The sequence below is a fragment of the Entamoeba invadens genome (assembly GCF_000330505.1).
Source record: "Entamoeba invadens IP1 unplaced genomic scaffold scaff_1105074725735, whole genome shotgun sequence".
Lineage (NCBI taxonomy): Eukaryota > Evosea > Mastigamoebida > Endamoebidae > Entamoeba > Entamoeba invadens.
The window spans coordinates 20,951-35,140 of NW_004191915.1; the positions used below are offsets into that span (position 1 = coordinate 20,951).

The 14,190-nt window shown below is 29.6% G+C and overlaps 5 protein-coding genes across 5 annotated transcripts; 3 read left to right on the plus strand and 2 right to left on the minus strand.

Moving 5' to 3' along the window:
- Positions 1–431: 431 nt before the first annotated feature.
- On the plus strand, positions 432–2,432 carry EIN_290450 (F-box/LRR-repeat protein, putative; the record flags this gene model as incomplete). Its single annotated transcript, XM_004185915.1, has 1 exon — positions 432–2,432. One exon carries the CDS (start codon positions 432–434, stop codon positions 2,430–2,432), a length of 2,001 nt encoding a protein of 666 aa, XP_004185963.1.
- Positions 2,433–5,371: 2,939 nt separating this feature from the next.
- EIN_290460 (cysteine proteinase 2 precursor, putative) lies at positions 5,372–6,331 on the plus strand (the record flags this gene model as incomplete). The annotated part of the gene is made up of 1 exon (XM_004185916.1): positions 5,372–6,331. The coding sequence occupies one exon, from the start codon at positions 5,372–5,374 to the stop codon at positions 6,329–6,331; it is 960 nt and encodes a 319-aa protein (XP_004185964.1).
- Positions 6,332–9,494: 3,163 nt separating this feature from the next.
- EIN_290470 (hypothetical protein) lies at positions 9,495–10,082 on the plus strand (the record flags this gene model as incomplete). The annotated part of the gene is made up of 1 exon (XM_004185917.1): positions 9,495–10,082. One exon carries the CDS (start codon positions 9,495–9,497, stop codon positions 10,080–10,082), a length of 588 nt encoding a protein of 195 aa, XP_004185965.1.
- Positions 10,083–10,326: 244 nt separating this feature from the next.
- On the minus strand, positions 10,327–12,678 carry EIN_290480 (hypothetical protein; the record flags this gene model as incomplete). The annotated part of the gene is made up of 1 exon (XM_004185918.1): positions 10,327–12,678. One exon carries the CDS (start codon positions 12,676–12,678, stop codon positions 10,327–10,329), a length of 2,352 nt encoding a protein of 783 aa, XP_004185966.1.
- Positions 12,679–13,582: 904 nt separating this feature from the next.
- Positions 13,583–14,145, minus strand: EIN_290490 (hypothetical protein; the record flags this gene model as incomplete). Its single annotated transcript, XM_004185919.1, has 2 exons — positions 13,583–14,088; positions 14,115–14,145. 2 exons carry the CDS (start codon positions 14,143–14,145, stop codon positions 13,583–13,585), a joined length of 537 nt encoding a protein of 178 aa, XP_004185967.1.
- Between the last annotated feature and the right edge of the window lie 45 nt (positions 14,146–14,190).

Below are 14,190 nucleotides of genomic sequence, written 5' to 3' on the forward strand. Positions count from 1 at the left end.
TATCTTTTTCTCAACTCCGAATTTTCTTCCAAAATTTCATCAAATAAATACATAGACTTCCCGTTTTTATATATTTTGAAACATCCATTATAAAACAATAATTTCTCATGAAACGATTGATATTTCTTTTAATTTTTCTTTTTCAATTCTTCATTTCTCAATTCTCAAAACTCTCAAATAAACCATTAACTCTAATAAAAGTAACTATAATTAATGATTACGTTTCCATCTGTTCGATTTTTTCCTCCATTTCAAATACTTTTGTAATTGATTGAATTCGTTCTCTTCAAAAAATTCGGATGTCCATTTTCCATCAAGAAATCGTTATTCTTAAATGATAAAAAAAAACTATATTTAATGATAAATTAATTATATATTAATGGTACCCGGGGCTTTGAAAACAAAAATTCAAATATCCAGAAAACTGAGCGATGGCGACGCCGTCAGCCTTCTCTTCCCGATTCAGTCGGACTAAGCAAAGCAGTTTGAACTTTCCTTCACGACCGTTTTTCTTAGAAAGTAGTGCGGAGTCATTGATCCCGTCATTGAGCGAAATCGTGTTAAATTCATTTGAGCGATTTCAATCCAATTTTTCGATGAATCAGTCGCACGCCCCTATCACTCTTCCCCCCGTTTTAGCGACAAAACTTGTGAAGAAAGTCTCGAACAACCCAAAAGCTACGGAGCAAGATTTGAACCTCATTTTATATCGGATATTTGTGGGTGGGACGCGTCTTATTTCTGTCGATATAAATGGCACGCATTTATTGACCAAAGTGACGTGTTTAAACATGTTTCAGTTATGTCAAAATGTTCACATCAGTACGCTTGATATATCGAATGCGAACTGTTCCTCATCTGAGTCATTAAGTGTGATGTTATCGAGTCTCAAATATTTGAAATTTTTAAATGCGGACTCTTGTGTAGCCTTTGATGACAAATGTCTTCAAACCCTAGCGACTATTAAGGCTCCCATCGAAGTACTTTCCCTCTCCAATTGTCCCAAAATCACAGACGCTGGAATTCTCTTTTTAAATTCATATTCAAATCTGCAGAGTTTCAAAGGAAACAATTTACGACTGACTTCCTCGTCTTTTTGTGTGTTAAAAAACTTGAAGGAATTGGAGCTCTTTGGCTGCCAAAACCTCGACGACTTCTCCTTAGAAAAAATTTCTATGCAAAACCCTAATTTACTCTTTGTCTCCTTAGGCAATGCCCGGATATCGGACTTTGCTCTGCAGAAGTTCGTTCAGCGGTTAAATCCGAATTTGGAGCATTTGAATCTTTCGGGGTGTTCACAGGCATCGAATCTGACATTAGCCCAACTCTTCGACTCTCAATTTTCACTCAAATATTTGAACCTTTCGGGGTGCTTTAATTTGAACGGAGAGAAGATCTTAGAGACGTACCACCCGATGTTCCGTGGCACACTATTTAGATGGATGGAGAACTTGCGTTATTTGAACTTGTCTGCGTGCATTCAATTTTCTAACGAATTCATTGGGACCATTTTAACAGCAACTCCACAAGTTACTACTCTCATCTTGGACGACACTTTTGTCGCAGACAATTCTTTAGAAGATTTTGTTAATGCGACAATTCTCTTCAATGAAACTATTAGAAGAAGTCTCCACACCCCAGGAGCCAAAATTAAACCGTTTTCAATCTCTCTCAAAAGATGCACGAAAATCACTGATCGCGCCTTCGGCGCGTTATTTAAAGAAAGAGGAAACGACTTGACGTCTTTGAACATCTCCAATTCGGTCTCCCTCTCCCCACTCTCCTTAGCTATTTTGTCTCTCAACTCAAACTCTTTGACTGCTTTCTATGCAAGTAACAACGACTTCATTCCTGAGATCTCGTGGGTCAAATTCGTCGCTAATTGTAAATACCTTAAGACTGTCTTTGTCTCAAATAACAGAGGAATCACTAACACAGTCTTATCCCAAATTGCTATCTCATGTCCACAAATATCTAATTTGGACATCTCGTCCTGTGTATGTCTCAATGAGTACTCCGCAGGGATCATCGCTCAGATGCGAAGTTTGCAGTACCTGGACATCTCCTTTGATAGTACCATTGGCGAGAACGGCATAAGGAAAATCGCAAATTACTTGTTACGGCTGAATTACTTCGCTCTCCAAGGCATTTGCATTAACGACGGATATATCTTCATTGAACAAGCTGAGTTCTTGAACACTTTGAAACTCAACTTCTCGCAGAACTGTTCAGACGATTTACTTAGAAATATCGCAGCGTACTGCCCGTTCTTGTCAAATATCGAACTCAGAATGTGCACGCAAATCACTGACAACGGTGTCGACTTATTACTCCAGAAGTGCAATAAAATTGGAAATATTACTCTAGGGGGAACGTCGGTATCCAAATTAAAAATGATACAGCTAGTAAATATGGGACTCTTTGTAGCATAATAATTGGATGAACTAAATAATGGTCTAAATAGTAATTATCACAGTAAAAGGATTACATTGTATGAAATTCAACATCGAAATTCAGTCAAATAAATTTTGTTTTTTCATATTATTGTTGTTATTTTTTGTACGGAAATAGATTTCTCGTTATTAACCGACATATCAATCAACTAATAATTTTAATAGTAAAAATAAAGTTTGAATAAAATATTTGTTGATGTTGATCTTCTTCATGGTATTAAAAATGTTGCCAATTTTAATAAGGTTATCATTCAATTTTATTAAAGTTCTTATTGAATGGGTATAAATGTAAATAATCGTATGACACATAATATTTTACAATAACCAATTTATTTCCAATAAAAATTCATCAATTCATCATTAAACAATACACTGTTAGTAATGTTAATTTAAAAAATTCAAATAATAAAAATATGAATGTTGATATTCTAAGATTTTTAGATGTAATTTGACAAGGTGTTGAATGTTAAATTGAATAAAGAATAAAAAACAAACAATAAAAACAATTCAGCTTATTCTAATGTATTTCATATTGCACTTAAAATTAACTCTTACCAACTTCATGTACCATTGACAACCAGACTCCATAATGTCATCAAATGTATAATTCTTTTGTTTTTCTGAAGACTTTTCATTGACATTTTTAATACAAAGAATGCCATTTGTGTTGTCTATCACTACTTCAAATCCATTCTTTTTTAAAAGATCAATCACATAACAATCCCTGTAAATCATCGAATCATTTTCATTAAATATCTTCTTTAAAGAGCCTCGCTTCTGTATGCCAACAACTCTAATTTCAAATGGAGATTTTTTCTTGTTGTCTATATAAATTGAATACCCACACATTCCAAGTAAAGTTACCATAAAAGACCGTACACACATATCATGATAAAACCGGTCATTCTCATCATTCTCTTCTTTAACAAATGATGGCAATTGAGTGTTCTTTTCGTTTGTCATTATTTTTTGTTTAACCAGATGATTATTAAAAATGATGTTTTTTATTTTGAATTTCTTTGTTTGTTCCAAGTTTATTTAAGGAAAAAATATATGGAAAGGAACAAATAAAAATAAATATTTGTCAAGTTAAATAGTATTATATATATAAACAGACTAAATTAATGCGCGACTTATCAATTATGAAAATGCATTTAAAAATATTAACAAAAATGACATTTTTAAAGTTTTAAACTGAATTATGTCAAAATTAGTTTACTTAAAATTGCCATTTAAACTTCAAATAATAGTTTTCAAATATAATCACCTAAAATTACAATTTTTATTTCAATAAAAGCTCCCAAGAGCAGTACTTCTGAAGAGCGGGTTCTCTCAAGAACGGATTTTTTAGACTAAAACTAAAAATGGAGTTCTCTATCGAGCGGTAATTGAGGTTTGATTGGCTAAAAATGCCCGCTTTTGAGAGAACAAAATTCCCACATTTTCCCACTCTTGGGAGGTTTTACTGTATTTATTTCAAACATTTAAAGTTTAAAGAAACAAAATTAACCTTTATTTGGCTGTTACATTTTGGAATTGAATTGTTATATATAAGTGCACTAACAATAAGCTCGAACAATATAATAGCGATTTTATTTTTTGTCCAATCATTTGAAACATTTGAGTGGTCAGACTAAATAATCAACAATTTACAAAAGTTTAAATTCAGAACAGAACATTAAATTCTTGATAGTTGGAACACAAATAGACCTCGAAGACACACAAATTGTTCCAAGATCATTAGCAGAAGAACTCACTAAAAAAACAATTGTAAGTATGTTGAAACTGGAAGACAAGTGGATTAGTAAACCAATTCACTGACTGGATATATATTGTATATAAATCTGGATGGTAAAATTCCAAAAAGTAAAATCGTTCAAACGAATAACCAAGTCATAAAATAAATGTTTAACTGTGTGATTTTATTGTTTTTATTTGTTTTTTATTAGTTGTGGTATTTATAATATTTTTTATTATAATTTGCGATGTATTTAACACTTATTATTGTTGTATCGCAAGTAAAATGATTTTAGTTTATAATATATATTAAATTAGATGAATTTGTAGTAATTTAAATATTAACAATGACTATTAGTTATTTTTACAAGAGATTAATAACATTCAAAAGTTAAGATATGAACTATCTTAAAACAACATACTTAATTAATATTATTATATTACAAATTATTATAATAATAACATTATAACATCAATTAAATAGTTAATATAAATATTAAGTAATTAATCAAATGTAAAAATAAATAACCAGAAAGTGTGTTTGTTGTAATTATTATTCTTTGATTTTTGAAAGAGTCAACAAATTATAAAATCAGTGTTTATTTTTGACAAATCAATAAGCTAAGTTAGACCATTTTTCTTTTCTATCATCTTTGATTTTTCTTTTGTTTTCATTTCCCAAAAACACAATTAAATTAAAAATAAACTATAATATAACAATTTTATATAACTAAAAAAATATAATTAAACACATTTGAAACAAACAAAAAAGAAGGAAAAATAAAAACAACATGAATTATTTTTTAATCAAATCCCATATTCCCTTTAAATATTTAATTAGACTTATAACAATTGTTGTATAATGTTTTATTAATTTATATAATAAAATTGAAACAAAAACACTTATCCTATTTTTCAATTATATGGAAGTTCTTTTTAATTGTTTTATTATATAATTGGAAAAACCAACTTTTGTGAAATTTCAATTTGTCTTCATAATTCCTTTTAAAAGAAATTAATTAAAAGCTGTATTATCTTAATATTAATAAAATGATACAAAACATTGAAACAAATTACAACCATTTAGGTATCTTTTTGAAAACAAAATAATACTTTTTCCTTCATTCTGATTTTCTTGAGATTGGCAATAAAAGGTATGTTTTGAACTACAACAAACACAAATGTTCGCTCTGATTTGCCTTCTTGTATCCTTTTCCAATTCGTTTGACTTTGATAATTGGGTATCTAAATTTGATAAACACTTCTCTGCTATCGAGTCATTACGAAGACGAGCCATTTTCGTTCAAAATGCTAGATTCGTTGATGAATTCAACAAACATAACACGTTTAAGCTTGATGTTGATGGACCCTTTGCTGCTCATACTCACGAGGAATATCTCAAAACTTTGAAACGCAGTCATCAAGATTCGGAAGAAGAAGAAGACAATTCAGTCTCAACACAAAAAGAGTCTCTTAAATCCTTCCCAGAAACCTTGGATCTTAGAACACTCGGCAAAGTAACAAAAATTCGAGACCAAAATCCATGTGGTGGGTGTTATTCATTTGGTGCGCTCGCCTCACTTGAAGGGCGATTGTTATTCATAAAAGGTGATCCAAAAACATTGGACTTATCAGAGGAACAGGCCATTCGCTGTTCAGAAAACAATGGATGCAATGGTGGATTTGGGTATAAAGTTTATGATTATATAAAAGAAAATGGTATTGTCCAAGAAAAAGACTATCCTTTCACTGCTACTGATGGTGAATGTAAGGTCGATTTATCAAAGAAGTTTGCGACTGTTTCTGGATACACCAAAGTTGCCAAAAGGAACAATGATGCTCTTAAAAGTGCACTAGTTGATGGTGTCGTTGATGTAGCTATCGACGCATCATCAGTCAAATTCCAATTGTACAAAACTGGTGTTTATCACGACACAAAATGCTCATCAGCAATTAATAGATTGAACCACGAAATTTCAGCAGTTGGATATGGAAATTTGAACGGAGAAGAATATTGGATTGTGAGAAACTCATGGGGAAGAAGCTGGGGAGATAAAGGATATATTCTTATGGCTATTGAAGGAAACACTTGTGGAGTTACTACAGACCCAGTCTATCCAACTGGGGTGAAATACATTTAAACCACTCTTTCATTCATTTTTTCGTTTAGTAAACAAATTTGTCAAAATTACAGATCGAGTATTTACAGGGTGCCATAATTATTTTAAGAAATGAAATGAATTTGGCTCCCATTTTCATATCAATTATTATCAAGAAAAAAAAACAAATAAAAACCAAAAAAATAAAACCCGAATATTTTCTCATCAACCAATTCTTAAGTTTTTGGCACTTATTAAATATACAATCTGTATAATGATAAAGTCTGTCCATCAACCTTATTTATTCTATTAACCTTATTGATCGCCAAAAATAGGTTATTTATTGTTATACAGTTTTGTTTTTTAATTAATTTTGTTTATTAAAAATATTGGTTTTTATTTAATTTTCAAATATTGGTGAAACCCAATTTTTGGACCAATTATATAATAACAATACAGTGCTCATTGGTTTCAAATTGATAATATTTTTTAATAAATTGATTATGTTTTTATATTTATCGACAGTATTTTTTATGGTTTATATTGTATTTAATGAATTATATTACTATTAATGAAATAGATTGTGTTTTTTATAATTTATATTACTTTTAATGAAATAGGCTGTGTTTTTTTATAAATTATATAGCATTTAATGAAAGTGATTATATTTGTAATAAATTATATGGCATTTTTCTAATTTATACAACATTTTTAGTAAAATCAATATTTTTTTTCTAAAATATATAGGATTTTTGATAACTTATATAACTTTTGTTTGAAAATGTTTTGCTTTTTTTTACAAATTATTGGATATTCCCGAATATTAGGAATAAAAATACACATAATAAGCAAGTTATTATTTGTTAAAAATACTTAATATGTAACTATATTTATACTATTATATAACGAAATTTTAATCTATTTTTATTTAGAACCTCTTCACAATGAGGATATTTTTTTTAACATAATTATGTATATTTAAATAACGGGCAAAAAATGATATCATGCAATTGGATTATATCGACAGAAGAGATCCAGGAGCAAGAAACGACTATCATGAAAATGCACCATTATCCATGCAAGGGCAACCTGTACAACCTGTAATGTTGCCCCATCGAGATATCCCACCTCTTCAAAAAAGATCACGGGGTCGGCCCCGAAAATTGGATTCAAAAAAGAAGAAAACAAATACACGACCTTATTCTCGTGTTACAATTGATCAAAGAGATTCTTTGGTTGAACTATGGAGTAAAAATGGTGATAACATGAATGCTTCACGATATTCAGAAATAATTGGGATTAAAAAAATAAACATTGAAAAGTATCTTTCAATGTTAAGAAAAGGGATATCAATATATCCAAAAAATCATTATAGAAGACAAAGCTGTACTTTACCTTTTCAAAAATTGGTAGAAAAAGCTATTAAAGAAGACACAACAACAAAAATAACTTCAATTAGAAAAATGATAGCACAAGAAGAAAAATTACGCGAAGAAGAAGATGTTGATGAAATAATTTTGGATATTCCAAAAATATCCAAGGTTGCTGTTACTAAAGAGGACATTGATCTTTATGCACCTTCGATATCATCAATTGGAAATTTCATGACTGGTAAAACAGCAACAGGTGAAGAGAGAGAAGTCCCTATTTTTTCTTTCAAAAGAACAAAGACAAGAGGGCCAACAAGCAACACGCCAGATAATAAAGAAAAAAGAATTGCAGCAGTAAACGCTCTAAGGGGTTATATAACAGGTGGAGCACGTTGGGTTTGTATAGATGAAACCAGTTGGACTGTAGCATCAACTCCTGCATATGGCTGGTCAGTTAGAGGGAAGGAAGCCTTCATCACAAAATCAAAAGGTGGTCTTCGCCTCACCTCCATATGCGCAGTTGATTGTGACGGACTCTCTTATTGCAATGTGGTTTGTGGAACAAACACATTAAATTCGTTCGAAGACTACTTCCGGTACCTAATTCATGAGTATGATTTAAAACAGAGACAATGCGTTTTTTGGGTGGATAATTGTGATATTCACAACACTATGAGAAGAATGCTAGATAATACAAACCACACTGTCGTATTTAATGCTGCGTACTCACCAGCACTAAACCCAATTGAAAATATATTTGGGATCTGGAAAAGCAGGGTTGAAAAAAATGTGAGAACTTGGAATGGCATCGAAAATTTTCTTGAAAAAATCAGAGATGGTTTTTTAACTATTAAACCAGAAGAGTGCCAAAGTTGTTTTGAAAATGTTAGGGAAATTGTGTGGCCTCGAGTGTACAACCAAGAAAATATTTAATCAAATGTTTTTAAACAATGTATGGTTAATATAGTTCATTTATTAGTCTATTATAATGATATATATAATATATAATATATATAATTATATATTCAATAATAAAATATTTGTAATAATTATTGATAAAGTTATATTATAAATTAATTATTTTTATCATGTATCATAATTGTAAAAATTTGTATTAAAATAAACAATAAAAATAGATTAAAATTTCGTTATATAATAGTATAAATATAGTTACATATTAAGTATTTTTAACAAATAATAACTTGCTTATTATGTGTATTTTTATTCCTAATATTCGGGAATATCCAATAATTTGTAAAAAAAAGCAAAACATTTTCAAACAAAAGTTATATAAGTTATCAAAAATCCTATATATTTTAGAAAAAAAATATTGATTTTACTAAAAATGTTGTATAAATTAGAAAAATGCCATATAATTTATTACAAATATAATCACTTTCATTAAATGCTATATAATTTATAAAAAAACACAGCCTATTTCATTAAAAGTAATATAAATTATAAAAAACACAATCTATTTCATTAATAGTAATATAATTCATTAAATACAATATAAACCATAAAAAATACTGTCGATAAATATAAAAACATAATCAATTTATTAAAAAATATTATCAATTTGAAACCAATGAGCACTGTATTATATTTATCAATAATTTTGAATATGACAATGTCAAGTCAATATGCACCTTTATTTAAATCAAAAAACAAAAAAGAATAAAAAAGAATGTGGTGCGACCTTTTCAGTTTACTTTAGCACTTATAATTTTGAACGACAGAAACAAACACAATCAAAGTACAAATCCAACCCATCGACTCTACAATGACAGAAAATGCCATCCGCGCTCTCTTTAATAAATACTCTCCTATTTCAGATGATAATACACAATAAAAAAGACACTCCATTGAATCACTGTGTTATTACAATGGGAGATAAGGAAGTAGCTGACACCCTTATAAAAGAGAAAAATGATAGTGAGTGGGACGGAGTCAAGATCAAAATATCCATTGAAAGAAAAGATTCATCGGGATCCACAGTGAACTTTTCGTTCAGAGGCCTGGACAAGAGCGAAGATGACGTCAAGAAGTATTTGAAGGGATATAAAGTGAAGAGTGTCAAGAGAGGTATTGCCAAAAAAGGGACGTTGATTGGCTACACTGTCAATGTAGTTCTTAAAAATATGGAGACGGCTAATAAGGTCAAAACAGAGTTCAAAAACAACGAAGAAACAAAGAACTACGGTTTGAAGTTCACTAAAAAGATGGGGGAAGAAGTAGAGCGTTGTTTTATATGTGGAAAATATGGACACTCAAAGAACAATTGCACTGAAAAAGATACAGCAGTGCCACAAGTTTTAAAACATAAAGAAACAAAGGCCGTTTCTCAACTTGAAATATCTGTTTCAGAAGACAAAAAACACAACAAAAATAAAAAAGAAAGCAAAACACAAAGGAGTGAATGAATTGAAGTGGTTTTAAGTGCTTTTTGCGTCTTATTTTCTTATAAAGAATTCATATAAAGAATTGATACAACTAGGTTTAATATGTTCTATTTTACTATTGTTTATAGTAAACATATTATTAAATAATTATACTATTATATCATTAATTGTTTGGTATTTTAATTAATAACTATAGATTCAATTATAATAGTAATTAATTAATAAAAACAACTATTTACTTGTTAAGATGTTAAACAAATCCAATTTACATAACAACACACTCTTTGCGACTGTTTGTTATATCATCTTCAAGTCTCTCAATTTCATATTTCCCAACTTTCTTTCCTTTACCTTTTGCTATCTTTTTCACATCAGCTACAAACTCCCTTTCGCCACGGTTAATGCGAATGTGTTTGTACTCTCCCATTGTGATAGCCGCACAAAACACATTCCACTCTTTCTTCACTTGATATACAATACGACCATTCAACGTGAAAAACACGTTTTTGCTGTCGACAAGAACACCACAACCAACTACAGTGATCGCATCAATGACATTACCATACGTCTTGTTTGTATGCACTATCGCTGAATTATACCCCTGATATATATTACCATCATCACTGTGATATCCTATCGTGTTTTCCATCCATCCCACCATCTGGTCTTTTTCGAATGCAAATACACTGTTTGTGAATAGGCCAATGGCCACAGTAGAAGGGCCTGTCACTTCAACCTCAAAGTATCTAATATTGTAAATGTCCTCCAATTCACCAGATTTGTTTAAGACTCTCATTGGCGAGGCTGTAAAATGAATTGTCATAAAGTCGAACGACACAACTTTGTCTCCAGTCACAAAGTTGGCACTTTTAATTCGTTTTATACACCCATCTTCATCAATTATAATACGCCCATCAATATTAAAAAATCTGTGAGGCACCCAATACACCGATTTTGCAATAGCTTCGTTGTTATTATGTAAATGTACAAAAGGGAATGGAGAGGGAAATTCACAGTATTTGGGTCCTCTGTCTTGTTTACTTGTGATGGTCAACATCTTTAGAAACCATTCAGGAATTTTGTATTGAAAATTAATGGTACCCATCCCTTCAGCTTCATATGAAACAAATGGTTTGAAGTGCTCACCACCAACGAAACTGATTTTATTTGATAACGAAAGAACTACTCGTTCCATAGATAGAAATTCGATTGTAGATACTGATTGACTTTTAATGATATACAAACGGTGGATTGTTGTTGGATGTAAAGAAGAGACTTGCAATGTTTTTACTTTATCATTTTCTGAAGTTACTTGTTTAGTACTTTCAAGTTTGTGGTCAATAAGTACTTCATTTTCTTTGTCAATTTTATCAAGTTTGTCTTCTACGTGTTCTCTAGATGTGACAAGTAAAGGCGTACCACTTTTTGTGTCATTTAGTGTTACATTTTCAATTGCAAATGTGACATCTTTACTTGACACATCCATGTGATTCAACGTGTGAATAAACATCACAGCTTTTGATTTCAAGACGTAAATTTCATCAAATTCAGTGAAGTCGTAATACACTTGAATGGCTGTACAATCAAAAATTGTTATTTTTCTAAAGTATTTTGACTTACTTTGAAAGAAGATATTTCGACACTTTTTCATTGTAATCTTTTCTAAAACAAGTGAGTCATACCACATCAGTGGAAGTCCATTCATTTCATTCCCTTTAAAATTTTTTGTTTGTTTTCCTTTACAATTTATTAGTGTAATTTCTTTTATGTTATTATCAAACAACACCACTGGCTTTTCTAAGCAATTTTTGGCTTTGAATGTCTCAGTCGTGCATTTCTCAATTAATCCAATGAAATCTTTTAAAGGTGGGTTATCACTGATTTTGACAGTTGACTTTATTGGACACATTTTCTCTCTCAATGTGGGCAATGAGTTTCCTGAAAGAGTTCTATAGAAGTACTCTCCATTTTTCATTAACTTTGACATCTTTTCCGATATAATATGTGTGTCAGCTATATATACAATTTCCGTTCTTCCATTTTTAGGTATTAACTGATTTAATTTTGTCAATAACATTTCGTCTTTTTCTTCAAATTTGTCATAAATAACAACTTTCCGTGGAAGACTGAGAAACCGGTCGTTCTCGTCACCTATGTACTTCACAAAAAAGTCGACAATATGCGCCAAGTTACCACAAAGATATTCTAGACGTGTAAATAGTCTGACGTGGTTTAATTCAAAACGTTCATTTGTTGTTGATAAATTCAGTCGAGTGATTTTGCAGAAGTATTCCTTGGCAAATTTATCAGTAATCATTTTGTTTACAAACAGTTGGTAAAAATCAACATTAATATACTGCTTGATATTTTTAAATGAAAACGCTTTACTAAAAAAACCAAAACCAAAATCGACGGTGTCTGGTGTGAAATGATAAAGAAACCAATACATTAATCGTTCATTGTTTGTACGTGGTGTAATTTTAAGTGCTTTGAATGCTGATAATGTAGTTTTACTCACTAAAAGAAGAGATTTCATATCTACTAAATAATGAAGTTCTAAAATAACACGCATTAGATATACCATTTCTAGGCGTTTAAACGAAAGTGTTGTGGACATAGAAAACTGGTTATAGTATTTATAAATAGTTTCTATTTTTTATTTTAAAAAATCAAATTCGGGATTCTATTTTTTGTGGATATCAAATTAAAAAAATAACGTATATTATGAATTCTGTCACTTAATTTCGAAACAATTGTTGTTTATTTGTTGTTTTTACTGTTATTATTTATAAATTAATATACTGACTGTATCATTAATTGTGACGATTTGTGCATTTTTTTGTGTTTACAGAAAATGATATGTTTTTGTTGTTTGATTTTTAAAATAAAAAAAAATAAACATTTTTGACATTAAAAAACAAAATCTTACAGAATACAAGTTGTTTAAAAAACGGGAACTCAAATTTATTAAATATATTTTACCTTTTTTAAATAGTTTATTAAGTGTATAACAATACACAAGCCAAAAAGGGAAAAACACCAAAAACTTCTAAATGTCCTTTCAAAATAAGGTCAATCAAAAAAGACGTATTTCAAATGTTATTGTTAACAAGTATAAATAATTATAATTCATTAAGTAATATTATAATTTTATATTTTTAACTTCGAATTATAATTGTAATTACATTATTTTTTTTATTTAAACTATATGAATTAATACCAACAAATAGGCGAGTTTAACAATAAAAATTATAATTATTGTGTCTATTTTTTATTTATCGAGGAGCAACTAATAACATTATGATATTTATTAAATTAAAAAACGAATGTATTTAACCAAAAGGTATACAAAATATAACAATTATATATAATAAATTTTATTTTAATACACCTTATTACAAATGACACAATGTATAATTTTAGTGTATAATATGAAAATAAACAATTTAAAATTTATATTTATCATTATATATAAAAATAAATTAATACACTATTCGAATAAAAAGTTTGAAAACTTTCGTTTAATTAAACTTGATGATGATATGACGATCGAAGCATTCTTTTCCAATGTAAGTAACACATTTAGGTATATTTAAAGTACTAATTGAAACGCACATTTGAAAACAAAAGTCTCCAATTGAAAGAAGTGTTTTGGGAATGTTGAGTATACCAAGTGAAACACAATTGTCAAAACAATTGTAACCAAGTGAAGTCAGTGTGGTTGACAACACAACTTTTTTAAGAGAATTACAACTCGTGAAACAATGATTTCCAATTGTCTTTACATCGTTATTTAACACAATATCAACAAGGGATGTACAATTGTAAAAACAATAGTCTCCAATTTCAACTAATTTATAAGGAATATCCATTTTACTTAATTTGTAACAATTTGCAAAACACCAATTGCTAATCATCGATACACTTTGTGGAACAACAATGTCACAAAGTAAATTACATTCTTCAAAGACTCCACTTTCCAATGTTTGCATTCCAAATTCATTCTCACGACAATTTGTATCAAATACTATTTTTGTGAGTGATGTACACAACTTAAAACAAAAGCTTCCAGTGGTTGTAACATTCTTGGGAACAACAAAATGTTCGAGCGAATCACAACTTTAAAACA